Source organism: Lutra lutra, chromosome 11 (genome assembly GCF_902655055.1).
Source record: "Lutra lutra chromosome 11, mLutLut1.2, whole genome shotgun sequence".
NCBI classification, from domain to species: domain Eukaryota; kingdom Metazoa; phylum Chordata; class Mammalia; order Carnivora; family Mustelidae; genus Lutra; species Lutra lutra.
Window position 1 is genome coordinate 15,263,450 of NC_062288.1, and position 19,232 is coordinate 15,282,681.

Consider the following 19,232-nt stretch of genomic DNA (forward strand, 5'->3'; position numbering starts at 1 on the left):
AAGCTCATCCCTGTTAGTATATTTGAGAGGCCAACAGGTCATTAAATACATACATGAAGTTGGTGGACTAGGCCCAGTGCCTCACTTCTTCAGAGAACTGTTTGTTCAAAGCCCACAAATCCATATGGTCCGTAATATGCAGGGCACACAGCAAGCGCAGCTCTTCTAAACCACAGCCTTGGTCTAGACTGCAGAAAGTAACAATGAAAATTGGGCTCTCAATGTGAAACTCTCCTTTGTCCTGATTTTACCCATAAGAAATTTCCCCCAAATCTCTCCAGGGTTACTAAAAAAATGATCCCTTTCATCCCACTAGAAAAACAGCAAGTAGTATTAGTATTTGGGAAGTAACTCAAAAATATGTGCCATTTCTTCCTGAGATTTTTCTTATCAGAATGCCAGAACTGTTTTTGTATTATATTGTTAGACTTGTTGGAATAGTGTATTATTTTCTCCAAATTGAAGAATGGAAGTGCTTAAGCCCACTGATATCCGAGGGAATAAACATCTCCAGACTTCCATTATGCTAGTGAAATTCTTCTCGTCGCTCATCTTTATTACCAAATAGAAAGGAGATCTTGATCCTTTGTTCTGTTCCCCCCCAGTGTAGAGTCCTCGGAAGAGTGATTGCTGGGAATTGTCATCCCTTCAGCTCTAACTGCAGCTTGAGCTCTAAAGACAACAAGCAAAACAGATGCGGATTTTAAACATTAGCCAGATCTGTACAAACAATCTGGTTGGAGGCTAGTCAGGAGTCCCGTGGACTCTGGAAGAAAAGCAGTCATAGGAGGTCAAATGTCAGCTTCAAGCATTGTTAGGATTCAGTGGGACAAGAGTGGACCACGGCAAAACTGAGGCCATTCTTGGGACCCTCCTGGATTCCCCTTCAGGGTGGGCCCCTCCCTCCTCTCTCCCTGTAGTCTCCGATCTTTTTCCCAATTTCCACAGAAACCCCACTTTTCACAAAGGGCCTGACTGCTCAAGGATCCAGAAATTAATCCCATTAAAGGTTTCTGTCTCAGGAGAGAGAGAAAGTTGACCATGTCAGGAAGAACGTCCTGCAAGGCTTGAGGCCCAAAGGTTTCGGCCTGGTTATGGGAGGGAGGATGTGGGGAAGGTGGGAGCCAAGGAGGGTACGTCAGGGATAGAAGCAGAGCATAATGCACCCGAGGACGCAGAAGTCTTTCTTCCCAGCCCCTGCTCAGCACTGCCACACTTTTCTTCCTCCAGGAGAAGGTCATCCCTTCAGTCGTCATAGAGCCCGCCTCCAACAACGAAGGAGAGGGAGACCATGAAGTCCCCACAGGTGCAGAGTCCATGGAAACACCTGGTGCCCCGGCTCTTCCCGGCCCTGCCAGTGAGCCCCCAGAGCTGGCCGCAGAGCCCAGAGCCGGTGAGGACTCCCAGCCGCTGCTCTCCACTCCAGCGGCAAGTGAGGCGCCTCAAGATGTGCCTCCCGGCTTCCTCTACAAGGTCTTGTCATTTTGTCTTGTTTTAACTGGGTGGCCATTCATTCTTCCTTTTCTTTGAGGCCCCTTTGCTGGAATCTTTGTTTTTCAGATGTTTACATTTGCATTTTTTGCAATAGGTATTCCTTCTCTGTACTGCTTTCCCCACAACACAGTGTAAAATGGCAGGATTTCTGGGCTGCTGGACAAGCAAAAACACAGTAATGACTTTCCATCTCTTTCAGCAATCCATAGTTAAAGAATGTTCACCACAGGACAAATGGTATGCCCCTTGGTAGTGAGTGGGTGAATTCTCTGCACCCACTCTACCCCCCAAGTGCCCTCTCTTGCTCCTCTCCCAGCCCTGTAAGTCCCTCCAGCCCTGGGCTCAGACCAGGGCTTTGGAATCCTCCGTGTATGCATCCACCCGGGGCTGGATTATATACCAGCCGGCCGGGGCACACCCCAGCTTTTCTCCTTATCTGCAGTGTGGCCTGAGGAGCATCACTTCTCTCTCTGTGCTCCAGTTTCTCAGTGGGAAAGTGAATTGGGGAATAAGCTAGTCATTTCCAGCTCTGACATTTTATAATTCTATATAAAAAATATACATTTTAATAGCCAATCACGTGATCTCTGGGGGTAGAGCTGAGGGGAGGGACATGGGAGAAATAAACGGTTCATAACTCAAGCGGGGTGAGTATGTGGGTCATTATGGTACTCTTTTCTGCTTTTGTTTCTCAGAATTTTTTATAATTAAATTTTAAGGATATCTTTCAAAAAGGGGGGGAAAAGGTAGGGGAGAGGACAGGGATTTTTTAAGAGTATACACTTGTAATGAGTGGTAGATAAGCCCTAGAGATTTAATACACAACATGGTGAATATAGACAATAATATTGTATCATAATCATCAAATTTGATCAGAGACTAGACCTTAATTATTCTAGCCACTAGAAAGAAATGATAAATACATACCGTAATAGAGGTGCTCAGTATTGCTACAATGGCATCCTCTTACAGTATACAAATGTATCAAATTAGCATGCTGTACACCTTAAATTTGCACAATACTGTATGTCAGACATATTTCTATTTTAAATTTTAATTTATTTATAAAGTATAAATAAATAAAATAAAAATGAAATTTATGTATTTATTAATAAAATTATTAATTAATTGGTTGATTGATTAAATCTCTACACCCAACTTGGGGCTCAGACTCACAACCCCAAGTCAGGAGTTGCATGCCCTTCCAACTGAGCCAGCCAGGCACCCCAGATATATTTCAATTTAAAAAAAGAAGAAAGAAAAGAAACAGATGGGTATGGTTTAAAGGTTAAGATAGGAAATTTTTGCAAATATCTTCTCCCATTCAGATAAAGGGCTAGTATCCAAAATCTATAAAGAGCTTAGCAAACTTAACACCTGAAGAACAAATAATCCAATCAAGAAATGGTCAGAGGACATGAACAGATATTTCTGCAAAGAAGACATCCAGATGGCCAACAGACACATGAAAAAGTGCTCCACATCTCTTGGCATCAGAGAAATACAAATCAAAACCACAATGAGATACCACCCCACACCAGTCAGAATGGCTACAATTAACAAGTCAGGAAATGACAGATGCTGGCAAGGATGCAGAGAGAGGGGAACCCTCCTACACTGTTGGTGGGAATGCAAGCTGGTACAACCACTCTGGAAAATAGCATGAATGTTCCTCAAAAAGTTGAAAATAGAGCTACTCTATGACCCAGCAATTGCACTACTGGGTATTTACCCTAAAGATACAAACGTAGTGATCTGAAGGGGCAGGTGCACCCGAATGTTTATAGCAGCAATGTCCACAATAGCCAAACTATGGAAGGAACCTAGATGTCCATCAACAGATGAATGGATCAAGAAGATGTGGTGTATATATATACAATGGAATACTATGCAGCCATCAAAAGAAATGAAATCTTGCCATTTGCGACGACGTGGATGGAACTAGATGGTATTATGCTTAGCAAAATAAGTCAATTGGAGAAAGACAACTATCATATGATCTCCCTGATATGAGGAAGTGGAGATGCAACGTGAGGCGTTTGGGGGGTAGGAAAAGAATAAATGAAACAAGATGGGATTGGGAGGGAGACAAACCATAAGTGACTCTTAATCTCACAAACTGAGGGTTGCTGGGGGGAGGGGGGTCGGGAGAGGGTGGTGGGGTTATGGACATTGGGGAGGGTATGTGGTATGGTGAGTGCTGTGAAGTGTGTAAACCTGGCGATTCACAGACCTGTACCCCTGGGGATAAAAATACATTATATGTTTATAAAAAAATAAAAAATTAAAAAAAAATTTGTAAGGAAATTGATCACAGGGTTTTATTAAGTAGTGATTCCCGTATGATGTGGAAAGTGATGACTTTTCCCATTATTTTAAAAAATGTTATTAGTACTATTTTATTTATTTTTATTTTATTTTATTTGTGGGGGGAGTCAGGAGAATGGCAAAGAGAGTGTGAGAGAGGATCCTAAGCAGACTTCATGCTCAGAATGGAGCCCAACCGGGGACTTGATCTCATGACCCTGAGATCATGACCTGAGAGCCAAAACCCAAGGGTCTGACACTTAACCAACTGTGCTACCAGGTGCCCCTGATTTTTCCAATTATTAAGTACTTGACAGAAGTGAGGTTAGAGGAACTTTCTGCTAGACACTTTTAGTTCAAGTTTAAAAATGAACAATAATAAAACATCAATGATAATAAAATGTAAATAACAAAAAATATGACAAAATTTAACACATGACATTTCAACTCTTGCAGAAGGCGTTGCATTACTAAACATACATCCGAACTGTCTCAATACAGTCTTCAAGAATTGGACGTTTTAAGTAAACAAGACCTCCTTTCTGTGTTCAGAGGTCTTCTCCTGTGGGGTATGCTGGGATCATTGTCTTCATCCAGCAGTACCTGCTGACAATCTGGCTGGGAGACTTCAATGTTACATTTCCTTTTGCTTTTAAAATAGTAAATTCTTTTAAAATCTTTTGCAGGTGGAAACACTGCATGATTTTGAAGCAGCTAATTCTGATGAACTTACCTTACAAAGGGGTGACGTGGTGTTGGTCGTCCCCTCAGACTCAGAAGCTGACCAGGTAAAGAGAGATTGAAAAGTTCTACGGGCTATGTTGTTGTTATTGTTTTCCCTGAGGGTCACTGGAACACAGTGAGTAACTGAAGACATTTCTATTTTCTGAGATGTTGCATGGCAGCTCTGAAAAGGGCTTAAGGCTTATGAGCACATGACATGGCTAACTGTAACTCTTTAGAACACCTCTTTTAGGATATTGTTATGTATTTTTCTTGAAGATTTTATTTAGGAGGGGCAGGAAAAGATGGCAGAGAAGTAGGAGACCCTGTTTCAACCAGTCCCTTAAAGTGAGCTAAATATCTACCAGACACTCTGAACACCCATGAAATCAGCTTGAGATATAGGATTATACACTGCTGGATCTCTACGGGGGCAGAAGACATCAGTGGTGAGGTAAAGCAGAGGGGGAATGCTCAGACTGATATCGAAGGATAAACAGAAGTGGGAGGGAGCCTCCAGAAGCGACCCATTGGAAAGTAATACCCCAATATGAAAGTGCTCTGTGGTTGGGGACCAGCATTAACTTGGGAGTCTGGTTAAAAGCACTCAAAAAGAGCAAAAGATCTTAAGGGGCAATGGGTAGACAGGCGGTCACGGTCACAGGCCTAAGCCCACGTACCCAGGTGCCACTGCTGGTGACCACCCATGCCAGAGAGAGTCCAGCAGAGCCTCCAGTCTTTTGGCTAGCGGCTTCTGGCTGCTTGCACACCACTAGACTGGGTGCACTCCTGCCTATGCCTGAGAGAGCCTAGTGTGTGTGCCAGCTGGCGGTCTCTGGGACCGAAGCCTTCCACGACCACCCAAGTGTCTGGACATTCCCAGTCCGTGCCTGAAAGAACTCAGCATGATCTCTGGTTGGGATCCTTCTGCAGCAGCCTTCGAGAACTGCATGACCACTGGTCTAAGTGCACCTGGCAGTGGGCCTGGACTCCAGGCAGCAGTCCTAGCAAAGGCAGCCACTCGCAGTGGGCTCCGCAGACCAATATTGCTTGCGGTATTAGTGGCTCAGGGGTGCAGAGACAAGCCAGGGCTTTGGGTGACCACTGGGATGGTGGTGGCTGCGGGTGTGCACTGCCTGTGGGAGGTTGTGCTGTTCAGTAGAGTTTGCATAGGGGGAATCTGTGTGTTCTGGACCACCCAGAGGGGAGCAGACTGAGGTTTCTCTCTGAGGCAGAGGTCTGGGTGCAGACATATTCTTTCTTTGCTCTGACCCCCTGAAAGCCCACAAAAACCTCCAGAGAACCAAAGCCTGAAAAACCGGTTTCCACAGGGCCCAGCCCCTTGGGGTTGCAGGGCGACTCAACCCAAGCAAGACTGACAGGAGAACAACGCAGCAGGCCCCTCCCCCAGAAAGCATGCCAAAAGAACTGGAGGAAAACCACCACAGGGTCCCCATAAAACTGTAAAATCCAAACATCAGGGGAAAACAATATATTAAGCTCCTGATATTGCCCTAAAACCTGTATATTTCATAGATAAAAAATTTGTTCTCATGATTCTTGTTCTTTTAATTGTTCTTTTAATTTTTTTAACCTACTTACTATTACAACTGGAGGTTTAATACAACATAATCCATAATAACTTTTTAACTTGAACTTTTTCATACATATACCTATGTTTTTTTTTTTCTTTTTCTTTTCTCTTTTTTTGTTAATATACATGTAGATATAAGCTTCAAGGTATCCGTTTTCCCTATTCAATACTACTTCTATATATAAATCAGTTTTAATTTCCCTGTATCTCTGGAAAGTTGAGTCCTTTAACAATGATATCAAGATACACCCACGAAGAACTGACATAACCTTCCTTGCCCTTGCCTAACCATCTTCCCATCTTATTCTTCTGTATTTGTTTTTGTTCTGGTATTATGTAAATCTTATTCTTGGGGTTCATTTTTGACTAGGTTCTTCTTTTTTTCTTGTCACTTTTGTCGGTCTTTTCATTTGTTTGTTTTTGTTTATATACCTTATAAATCTTACTTTGGGGCTCATTTTGGCTGGGTCTCTCTTTTTTTTCCCTCTTTCTCTCTTTTTTCTTCTTCCTTTATTTTTGGTGGTGACGTCTGATTGCTCTGGAATTTTCCAGGGTGCGCCCTGTCTGGATCATGGTTGATATATTCAGCTAACATCCCCTCAACCACCTTTCATCAAAATGACTAGGAGGAAGAACACCCAACAGAGGAAAATTCAGAGACTGCCCTCTCCCACAGAACTATTGGATATGGACATAAAAAGTATTTCAGAAAGGGAATTCAGGGTAACAGTTATCCAGGCAATGGCTAGGTTGGAGAAAACCATTAGTGACAACATAGAATCAATAAGGGCAGAAGTGAGAGCTGACCTGGCAGAAGTTAAAAATACTATCAGTGAGATCCAATGTAATGTAAATACTTTAACAGCTAGGGTAACTGAGGTAGAAGATAGAATTAGTGATCTAAAAGACAAACTGATAGAAAAGAAGGATCAGGAGGAGGCCTGGAACAAACAGCTTAGAAGCCATGAAAACAGAATTAGGGAAATAAATGATTCCATGAAACATTCCAACATCAGAATTATCGGGATCCCTAGGGGTTGGAGAAAGAAGACTAGAAGATAAGAGTTGAACAAATTCTGGGTGAAAATTTTCCCAATCTGGGGAATGGAATAAGTGTTCGTATCCTAGAGGCAGAAAGGACATGCACCAAGATCTAGAAAGACCTCCAGACAGTTGATTGTGAAATTTATGAATCATAATTTTAGACAAGAGTTTCTAAGGGCAGCTAGGGGGAAGAAATTCCTTATATACAGAGGATGGTCCATCAGAATAACACCAGACCAGTCCATAGAAACCTAGCAAGACAGAAAGGGCTGGCAGGGCACTAAATGAGAAGAACATGCAGCCAAGAATACTTTATTCAGCAGGGTTGACATTCAAAATGGATGGAGAGATAAAGAGCTTCCAAGACCAGCAACGTTTAAGAGTATATGACTACCAAGCTGGCACTACAAGAAATATTAAGGCGGTGGGGGGGGGGGGGCTCTATAAAAGAAGAAAGAACCCATGAGTGACAGAACAGAAATTTAAAGAGACAATCTGTACAAACAAGGACTTCACAGGCAACATGATGTCAGTAAAAACGTATCATTCAAAAATCACTCTCAATGTGAATGGCCTAAATGCTCCCATAAAATGGCACAAGGTTGCAGATTGGATAAAATGACAGGACCTGTCCACATGCTGTCTATAAGAGACACATTTGGAACTTAAAGATATACCCAGACTGAATGTGAAGGGATGGAGAAGCATCTTTCATGCCAACGGGTCCCTAAAGAAAGCTGGGGTAGCAATTCTCATATCAGATAAATTACACTTTAAGCTGAAGACTATAGTCAGATACAGAAGGATACACTACATCATTCTTAAAGGATCTAGCCACCAAGAAGATGTAAGAGTAGTAAATATATATGCCCCCAACATGGGAGCAACTATATAAGCCAACTGTTAATCAAAATAAAGAGTCATATTGATATGAATACATTAATTGTAGGGGATCTAAACACATCACGCTCAGTAATAGATCATCCAAACAGAAAGCCAATAAAGAAACAAGAGCTTTGAATGACTTTGGACCAGATGGACCTCATAGATACATACAGAACATTCCACCCTAAAACAACAGAATACTCATTCTTCAGTGCACATTGAAGTTTCTCCAGAATAGACCACATACTGGGTCACAAATCAGGGCTCAAATGATACCAAAAGATTGAGATTATTCCTTGCATATTCTCAGACCACAATGCATTGAAACTGGAACTCAACCACAAGAAAAAGTTTGGAAAGAACTCAAACACTTGGAAGCCAAAGACACCCTGCTTAAGAATGTTTGGATCAACCAGGAAATCAAAGAAGAAATTAAACAATTCATGGAAGCCAATGAGAATGAAGACACAATCGTCCAAAACCTATAGGATATGGCAAAGGTGGTCCTAAGAAGGAAATACATAGCCATCCAAGCCTCACTCAAAAAAATCTGAAAAACGTAGAATACACCAGCTCTCTTTACATCTTAAAGAACTGGAAAATCAACAACAAATTAAGTCAACCCCATGCAAACAAGGGAAATAATCAAGATTAGAGCAGAGATCAATGAGATAGAAACTAGAGATACAGTAGAACACATCAATGAAACTAGAAGCTGGTTCTTCAAAAGAATCAATGAGATCGATAGACCACTGGCCAAACATATATAAAAGAAGAGAGAGAGGACCTGAACTAATAATATTATGAATGAAAGTGGAGAGATCACGATTAACACCAAGGAAATAGAAACAATCATCAGGGGACGCCTGGGTGGCTCAGTTGGTTAAGCAGCTGCCTTCGGCTCAGGTCATGATCCCGGCGTCCTGGGATCGAGTCCCGCATCGGGCTCCTTACTCATTGGGGAGCCTGCTTCTCCCTCTGCCTCTGCCTGCCATTCTGTCTGCCTGTGCTTGCTCTCTCTCCCTCTCTCTCTCTCTGACAAATAAATAAATAAAATCTTTAAAAAAAAAAAAAAGAAACAATCATCAGAAATTATTATCAACAGTTATATGCCAGTAAGTTAAGCAACCTGGAAGAAATGGAAGCATCCCTGGAAACCTATAAACTTCCAAGACTGAAAAAAGAAGAAATTGACAACCTGAATAGACCAATATCTAGTAACGAGATTGAAGCAGTGATCAAAACCTCTCCAAAAACAGGAGCCTGATGGATTCCCTGAGGAATTCTACCAAAAATTCAAAGAAGAAATAATACCTATTCTCCTGAAGAGGTTTCCAGAGATAGAGACAGATGGAAAACTTCCATGCTCTTTCTAGTAAGCCAGCATTACCCTGACCCCCAAACCAGGCAAAGACCCCATCAAAAAGGAAAATTTTAGACCAATATCCCTGATGAGTATGGATGCTAAGATAATCAAGATCCTAGCTAATCAGATCCAACAGTACATTAAAAAATTATCCACCCTGACCAGGTAGGATTTATCCTTGGAATGCAAGGATGGTTCAACATTTGCAAATCAATCAGTGTGATAGAACAAATCAATAAGAGAAGAGAGAAGAACCACATGGTCCTCTCAATTGATCAGAAAAAGCATTTGACAAAAAACAGCATCTATTCCTGATTAAAATGCTTCAAAGTATAAGGATAGAGGGAACATTACTCAACTTTATAAAATCTATGAAAAACCCACAGCGAATATCATTCTCAATGGGGAAGAGCTGACAGCCTTCCCTTTGAGATCAGGAACACACCAAGGATGCCCACTCTCACCACTCTTGTTCAGCATAGTACTAGAAGTCCTAGCAAAGGCAATCAGACAACAAAAAGAAATAAAAGGTACTCAAATTGGCAAAAAAGAAGTCAAGCTCTCTGTCTTCACAGATGACATGATACTTTATATGGAAGACCCAAAAGACTCAACCCCTAAACTACTAGAACTCATATAGCAATTCAGTAATGTGGCAGGATACAAAATCAATGCACAGAAATCAGTTGCTTCCTTCTACACTAACAGTGAACATATAGAAAGAGAAAGTAGAGAATCAGTTCCACTTACTATAGCACCAAGAACCATAAGATACCTGGGAATAAACCTAACCAGAGAGATAAAGGATCTGTACTCGAGAAACTACAGAACACTCATGAAAGAAATTGGAGAAGACAGAAAAAGATGGAAAAGCATTCCATGCTCATGGATCAGAAGAATAAACATCATTAAAATGTTTATACTGCGTAGAGAAATCTACACTTTAAATGCCATCCCAATCAAAATCCCACCAACATTTTTCAAAGTGTTGGAACAAACAATCCTAAAATTTGTATGGAACCCGAAGAGACCCCGAATTGCAAAGGAAATGTTGAAATAGAAAAACAAAAGTGGGGGCATCACGTTGCCTGATTTCAAGCTTTACTATAAAGCTGTGATCACCAAGACAGCATAGTTCTGGCACCAAAACAGACACATAGACCAGTGGAACAGACTAGAGAGCTCAGATATGAATCCCCAACTCTGTGGTCAAATAATCTTCGACAAAGCAGGAAAAAATATCCAGTGGAAAAAAGACAGTCTCTTCAATAAATGGTGCTGGGAAAATTGGACAGCTATGTATACAAGAGTGAGACTCGACCATTCTCTTACACCATACAGAAAGGTAAATCAAAATGGATAAAAGACCTCAACGTGAGACAGGAATCGATCAAAATCAGAGAGGAGGACATAGGCAGTACCTCTTTGGCATTGGTCACAGCAACTTCTTTCAAGACAGGTCTCCAAAGGCAAAGGAGAAACAAAAGTGAAAATGAACTTTTGGGACTTCAACAAGATCAAACACTTCTTCACAGCAAAGGAAACCATCAACAAGACAAAGAGGCAACCCACGGAATGGGAGAAGATATACGCAAATGACACTACAGACAAAGAGCTGATATCCAAGATCTATAAAGAACTCCTCAAACTCAACACTCAAAAAACAGATAACCATGTCAAAAAATGGGCAGAAGACATGAACAGACACTTCTCCAAAGAAGACATACAAATGACTAACAGACACATGAAAAAATGTTCATCGTCATTAGCCATCGGGGACATTCAAATCAATACCACATTGAGATACCACCTTACAACAGTTAGAATGGCCAAAAATAACAAGACAAGAAACAACGCGTGTTGGAGAGGATGTGGAGAAAGGGGAACCCTCTTACACTGTTGGTGGGAATGCAAGTTGGTGCAGTCACTTTGGAAAACAGTGTGGAGATTCCTTAAGAACTTAAAAATAGAGCTACCTTATGACCCTGCAATTTCAATACTAGGTATTTACTGCAAAGATACAGATGTAATGAAAAGAAGAGCCATATGTACCCTAGCAATGGCCACAGTCGCCAACCTGTGGAAAGAGCCAAGATGCTGTTCAACAGACGAATGGATGAAGAAGATATGGTCCATATATATAATGGAATATTATGCCTCCATCAGAAAGGGTGAATACCCAACTTTTGTATCAACATGGATGGGACTGGAGGAGATTATGCTGAGTGAAATAATTCAAGCAGAGAGAGTCAATTATCATATGATTTCATTTACTTGGGGAGCATAAGGAACAACACGGAGAACATTAGGAGAAGGAAAGGAGAAGTGAGTTGGAGGAAATCAGAGGGGGAGATAAACCATGAGACACTTTTGTTTCTCCTTTGCCTTTGGAGACCTGTCTTGAAAGCAGTTGCTGTGACCAATGTCAAAGAGGTACTGCCTATGTCCTCCTCTCTGATTTTGATTGATTCCTGCCTCATGTTGAGGTCTTTTATCCATTTTGAGTTTACCTTTCTGTATGACGTAAGAAAATGGTCGAGTTTCATTCTTGTATACATAGCTGTCCAATTTTCCCAGCACCATTTATTGAAAAGACTGTCTTTTTTCCACTGGATATTTTTTCCTGCTTTGTTGAAGATTATTTGACCATAGAGTTGTGGGTTCATATCTGGGCTCTCTAGTCTGTTCCACTGGTCTGTGTGACTGTGTATTTTTGTAGGAGCAAGAATTCTGAATTGACTTTTATTTCTTTCACCTCTTTAAAGATATTGTCCCGGGGCACCTGGGTGGCTCAGTGGTTAAGTGGCTGCCTCCGGCTCAGGTCATGATCCCAGGGTCCTGGGATTGAGTCCCACATCAGGCTCCCTGCTCTGTGGGGAGCCTGCTTCTCCTTCTCCCTCTGCCTGCCACTCTGCCTACTTGTGCTCTCTATCTTTCTATCAGATAAATAAATATGATCTTTTAAAAATTTTTTAAAAAATTAAGATGTTATCCTATTATTTTCTGTTTTCTGCTTTTTCTGACTAAAGTTCAGCTGCCATTTGTTCACCATTGTTTCTGGTAAATGTGCCTTTTACCAAGACCACTTTTAAGAATTTCTCTGTACCTTTGATTTCCATCAGTTCAATATAATATGCTTAGGTCTTGTATTTTTTTTATAGTTTTCATGCTTGGGGTTCACTGAGCTGCTTAGATTTGTAACCTGATGTTTTTCATTATATTTTGAAGACTTTCAGCTAATTTTTCTTACATTTTTTTGGTGCCTCATTCTTTTTCCTCTTTTGTGATTCCCTAATTATTCATCTGTTGGACTTCTCAATGTCTAAGACTGTCCTTTTTATGCACTATTTCTTTCTGGTACTCTGGTTGGATCATTTTTATTGGTTTGTCTTCAAGTACAGTGACCTTTTCTTCTGCTAAGTTAAAATTGGTTGTGAAGCTTGTCCAGTGAGGTTTTCATTTCAGATGCTATACATACAGAGTTCTATAATGTTCATGTAGTTTTTTGTTTGTTATTTTAGTTGACATTTCTTTCACAAAATTTCCTATCTATTCTTTCATGATAGCCACTTCCAGTGTTAGATATTTGTAAATATTTGTACTAGCTGCATTACTTTCCTACTGCTAACTCCAAAAAACTAGCCCATCTCAGCACACATTTGTATCAGTTGCCTTTTATCTGTGGGGTGTATGTTCCTCTTTTTTCTCATATCCAGTAATTTTTTATTGATATTGGACACATTGCAGGGTCTGGATTCTACTTTTTGTCTCTGAAGCTAGTTTCTTTCCCCCCTAGCAGACATGGAACTTACTAGATAATTAGCTTGAATTCATGGAAGCTTTGTTTTATACTTTGTTAGGGTGATTCTGTTTCAATTTTGCCTCTACTTTTAGGGTGACTTCTTACTCCTGAGACACCTTTTACTTCCAAGGATGGCCCTTCTGGGATTTCAGTAGAAATCCTGAACGTTTGACCAACCTTCCTAACTTGGTGGGATTCAAACTTCAAACTCTGCCTCCCCTCCATTGGCAGGGCTTAAATTTCCTCTCAGCTGTTCTGCCTTCCTCCTGTTGCTTATCCCAGACTCCTTGGGGGCCACCCTGTATATTTACAAATTTGGGGGGCAGCTCAGGATTTTAGGGAAGTTTCTCTGCATATTTTGTAACCTGCCTCTACAGATCTCTTTTAAAATATCCCCCATAAAAATATAGCTGCTTGTGTGTCTGGGTGACACAGCCTCTTAAGTTTCCAACTCTTGATTTCAGCTCAGGTCATTCTCTCATGATTATGAGCTTGAGCCCCATGTTGGGCTCTGTGCTGGGTGTGGAGCCTGCGTTTAATATTCTCTCCCTCCCTCCCTCTGCCCCTCCCCTTGCTCATGCCCTCACTCTCTCTAAAATAAGTAAAAAAAATTGTTAAAAAATACAGCTGCTCTGGAAGCCCTTCACTCTTCCTTTTAATGTCCTGCATTAAACAGACTTGAGAATAATCTTCAGGGGGAATGCTATATTACCACGGATCTCATTCACCACAATTTCTTACTTTCCAGGGTTAAATATTCTCCAGTTTTTGCCTGCTTTTGGTCACTGCCAGTGCCTTCAAATAATTGTTATATATGTCAACCCCATTGTTTGTAACAATCCCATTATATAACTTTTTATGCTATGTTTTATAAGTCATTTATATAAACAGTTGAATATATGTACATATGGATATATAAAGATATGTAGTTATTCTAGTGTTTATAAGCATTTCATACAGAAGCACTTATCTGATACAAACTATTTGCCATTGCCAGAACTGTAAATCTTTCATCTATCACATACTTTAAGAAGTTAAAATTTAATTTTTCCTATTTGCCTTAGCTAGAGATTGATACTTATACTGGCTAATTGATACTGGCTAATGTTTTTCACTTTACTATATAAATTGTATTTCAGAATACACATGTTAGACTATATCTTGATTATGAGTTTGTGCCAGTTCTTAACTTTTTTCTTTATTGAAACAATTTTAAAATGCATGACTCTGCTTGGCTCCATTAGATTTTTCACTCATTGTAAATAAAGTCAACTATAGACACTTGTGGGGGAAAATATGGCCTTTTAGATGCTGCCAGAGATTCAGAAAAAATTGAATTATCATCATTTATTTTAAGTATAACTTCGCCCTTCACATATAGAACATCATAATTTTAAAGAGGGCACTCTTCCTCCTAGCCAGGATATTATCAGTCATTTTATTAAGTCATCTTTTTCTCCGTTTTTTTTTTTTTTCTGCCTTCAAAAATTGGCCTGTCTAAATGCTTATCTTGCTAGTATAGCAGCATCAGTTTATAGTCTCAGATTACATCAAGAGGGAATGTGTTCAGCTTCTTTGTTTAATTTTGGAGACCTCATTTTATCTGATGTACTTGAACTCTGTCGGGAATTGCTTCAGATTAAATCTGGCCATCCCTCATCCTAAATGGGATCTGTTTCATGGACTGGTTAACATAATCAAGACGAGTCATTTCCTGCTGGTTTGTGCATTATACAGTCTGTATGTTTCATGCTGTTCTTCCACTCAGCCTTTTCCAGCCAGGCTCTGCTTATCTGCAAGAGGCCAAGGGCAAATAACAGCCTCCATTCCTCATTTTAACATATTGTCTCTCAAGCTGAATGGCCACACATGGTGGTTTCAGTTTTCTTTCTGTGGCTAAATGTCTTGATTCTTATTATGTTACTCCTGTAAGATGGACCAATGTTTTGGAGGAATAATTGATAAAGGATACATAAAGACTATGTGAATATTTCCAGCAAGAATGTCATGACAACAAACTGCTTTGTAGTTCATATAAACTTGAAAAATGAGAGATTATAACAGCAACAGCAGGGGGGATAGTGAGAGCAGGTACCCAGATGTAGTGGCTATTATTTGATAAGCCCTGGGTATGCTGGTTTATTTGGGTCACATGATGTGAGCTGGGGGCACAAAGTTCTCTCCTATAAGCCAGTGCTTCGGGATGGAATACGAAACCTCCCATGGCCTCATCCACACTGTATTCTGACCTCGATCCTCTGTCACTTTTTACTGTGACCTACAGGATAGGGAGCCTTCCTATGCATTACATGTTTTCACGTGGTGTCCTCTCTGCCTGGCTAGCAATCTAATCCTTTTCTCTTCCTTAAGAACTCGTCATAATCCAGTTAACGTCAATGAGCTCTACTTTAGACAAAATTATACCATTTGTATTAACAGTTAGCTTTCACAGATCCAGAAAATAAATCATCTCAAATGTTTGTTGTTATTTGTTTATTTATTTATTTTTATTTTTATTTTCAATTATTTATTTATTTATAATTATTTTTTAAAAATTGTTATTTATTTTTTATCTAGCAACCTATTTGGGACAACCCTCCCCACTGACCTATCTCAGCACACTGGCTAATATATAATGTCACATCCTGGTACAGGATCACTACGCTAAATTACTTTGTTAACTGTCAGCTGTTGGCAGTGCAGATTTTTCCAGTAGTTTCTTGGTCCTTGAATGCCCTGTCTTTGTCTTGCAGGATGCAGGCTGGCTGGTAGGAGTGAAGGAATCAGACTGGCTTCAGTACAGAGACCTTGCCACCTACAAAGGCCTCTTTCCAGAGAACTTCACCCGGCGCCTGGATTAGGGCCAAGAATATTAAAGAAAGAGCCTGGTTTTGGGGTTTTTAAACTTCCATGAAAACCCAAAGAGTTCACCTTCGCTGTTGCACTCTTAATGATGTACAGGCTGGTGCCAGACAAAGCTTGGAAAGATATCAGTGGAGCATGTGTGCAAAAAAAAAAAGAAAAGAAAAGAAAAGAAAAACAAGTAAATTACAGAAAAGTCCTCACTGTTTCCCACGTTATCCATAACAGGTTTCTTTGTGCTTTGTCCAAGCTGTGGAGACTCTTGTCCTTGATCCCTTCGCACCATTTCTAAAGTAGCTTTCTCCAGACCAGAACCTTCATTTCTCTGCTCCAAGTGTATGGTCCTGAGTGGCTGCCCTGCCGAAGATGTGGCGAATTTTCCTGTAGTACAAGATTATCTTCCCCTGCACAGGTGTGAGCACGTGCTCTCTCTCCCTTTCAAGTTGACTGTGTTTCAAACTCAACTGCTGTGCAGAACATTCTGTTCCAGCACCTCCCTCTCTCTGTGTATCTGGCCACACAGTTCCACATGCTAGTTGCCGTCACTCGCGGATCTATGTGTATGCACGAAGCTACATATACATAGTTGCTTCCTTTCGTTCCATCATAGCTCTTTGCCTCCCGAGTGTCATTGATACATGCATTGCTCTTGCTCTGTCTGGCATTCGAGGTGCAGTTTTGCCTCAGGGCAAAACCAGCCATCCCATTGCCAAAACAGTCGACAGTATCTGTGTTTTGTAATGTGGTTGTCAGGACGCAGTGACAGATAGCATGTCCTGGCTGCCATCCCTCTGGAGAAAGCAGAGCTTTGTTATCTAAGCTTCCAGCTGCTGTGGTTGGAGTTAAGCTAGTTGGGATGAGCAGCTCTGTCGTGTTCCCTTTCAAAGGTTGGCTGGCTGATGGGGCATCAATGTCCACCCCCAAAGAACACTATTAAAAAAAAAAAAAGCTCCTATATATTTCCAACTCTTAATATTTATGCAACTCATCTTCTCGGATTGCCCTAAAACAAGATAGGTGATGTATGCTGTATCCACAGGTCATCTGTAACAGTTATGTTTTCAGTGCTGTGTCATTCCAAATAAACCTTCGGTAACCTCCAGCAATTACTTACCTCTTTCTGCGGAGTCATTTGTTTCAGAAAGTTTGGTTCAGTTGGAGGCACTACTTGAAACAGGGTATGGATACTACGAGTACTAGGACACTGAAACAGGTTGGAGTTGTTATTTGTGCGGAAATATGCTTATTCCTCTGGTTATGCTCCAGAACCTGCCTCCCTTCCCCAAAGCCCTTTCCCCCGGTCATTGTTGATCACCCAGCGATGACTGCAGCACAAATAACAGCTGTGGACTGAGGCCCCTCTAGGTGCCAGCTGTGACCCAACCGCGTATCCCCGAAAATCTGATGACCTTCATAATCAGCACTTTCCTCTGCCACCAGCTCATTTTTTCAGTCACTTTTCTTTCTGCTATGTTGATGCTTGTAGGTACTTGAAAACAGATAGATCACCTGGAATGGAAAAGTCAATTCACTGGGCCACTGTTCAGAGAAGAGAATTCTTAAAACAAACATCTTTTATTCGATTTACTCTTTTTCGTGCTGGTATAAACCTGTACACAATGTAAGCTGGTCAAGAGTGGGCGTTATTACACTCATGAATTTGCTACGTGTTTCTGATTTGTGACGCCAGTTCTGGTGGATTACCAACTTCCAGGTTTCCTAACAGGGAAATAGCTGTTATTGATCCAGGATTTTTCTAGGGGCAAATGGACAGGAAAGTTGGATCATCGTGAACGCTCCTTTAGCGCAAGAGAACAATGAGCACTTCCCAGTAGCATAGCTGGTTATTCAACAAATAAATTGCAGCAATATGAGATTGATAGTAGGAAGCTGCTTCTGATATTGGAGTACACGGACAAGTTACCAATTGGACTGAAATTTCAATTCTTGTAATAAAACGCACCTGATGTTCTTGAAATACGATTGCTGCCTCTCCCAGAGCAGTTACTCTGCAGTCCCTCTCGCGCTCTCCCTAACACCATAGTGGCTCCCCAGGTGTGCAGCCTGGCGGCACGTGGTTTCTTAGGTAGGTTTTGCCCACACCTGTAACATTCCTAGATGAATTTAACAAGTCCTTCCAAAATGGCAGGTGCTTACTTAGTCATTTTGTTCTGGTTTAATTTCAACACCAAAGAAGAGTAGTCAAAATTTTTCCTTCAAAAATATTCATGATTCTTGATTGTCCAAGACACTGAAAATGAGGCTGAGGGGGAAGAGGATGGGAAATGGGTCTTTTCCAGAAATGTACACAGAAATGGTGTGAATTTTCTTTTCCACTCAATAGATTCTCTAGGGGACATGGGGTTACTAGTGTGGAAGCTCTTTGCCCGTCTCTTTCTCAGTTAGTCTGGCTCAAGTTCTGAGGTCACCAAACCATCACAGGCACATACCGGGGTCATATGTTGGCAAATCTGTAGCAATGCTTTACTCCAAATGGCCCTGACCCAGCAAGCCCTACCCACACCCACTCTTTGTGTTTTCAGATTTCTCTTTAAACCCAGTGGCACGTGGACTTCCGAATAATTCCAAGGCCCTTCAAAGAATCACACAGAGCAAGCCTGTGGGTATTATTGAACAGACACCCAACTGGCATCCCTACCAGTATCAGAAACAGACTCTCATTTAATCCTGAGTGATGTTTATAATTGCTGAACAAGCCCTCTCTCGCTTTGAATTTTAATGGTATCTCAGCACAACTGGAGCCCAGAGATGGGCATAGCTCCATGCACCATGCAGTCACACTGCTTCCACCATCGTCTGCTCCTGACAGGGTGGGGACAGTCTCTGAGGGAACCCAAACACTGCCACTATCTCTACCATGGCCTGCGCTGAGGGGAAACGGGGGTGCTGGCCCTGAATGCTGAGCCCTCTTGTGTCACATACAGACGCCTCTGATCAGGCTGTTGGGAGAACTCACAGCAAGACCCCACAGCCCATGGTGATGGCCCAGCAAAGAAACAGCCTTGGGGAAACTGCAACATTTATGAGAGATCAGTAAGGTACAAAGGCTGCACCTCAGTGCTGATGCCACACTTGAGTCACGTGGCTGAACACTTGGAAGCCTTCCACACAGGCTTGTGTGCCTTCCTGGTACT

The 19,232-nt window shown here is 41.3% G+C and overlaps 1 protein-coding gene across 3 annotated transcripts in view; it reads left to right on the plus strand.

Annotated features, from left to right (window-relative positions):
* The window catches only part of AMPH (amphiphysin), a 259,498-nt gene extending 242,304 nt beyond the window's left edge, over positions 1-17,194 (plus strand). For all 3 annotated transcript variants that reach the window (XM_047695519.1, XM_047695517.1, XM_047695518.1), the window contains 3 exons: positions 1,231-1,473; positions 4,488-4,589; positions 15,969-17,194. In XM_047695519.1, the coding sequence (XP_047551475.1) occupies positions 1,231-1,473; positions 4,488-4,589; positions 15,969-16,076 (453 nt within the window). In that variant the 3' untranslated portion in view covers positions 16,077-17,194. The remainder of the gene's footprint in view (positions 1-1,230; positions 1,474-4,487; positions 4,590-15,968) is intronic.
* Positions 17,195-19,232: the final 2,038 nt, after the last annotated feature.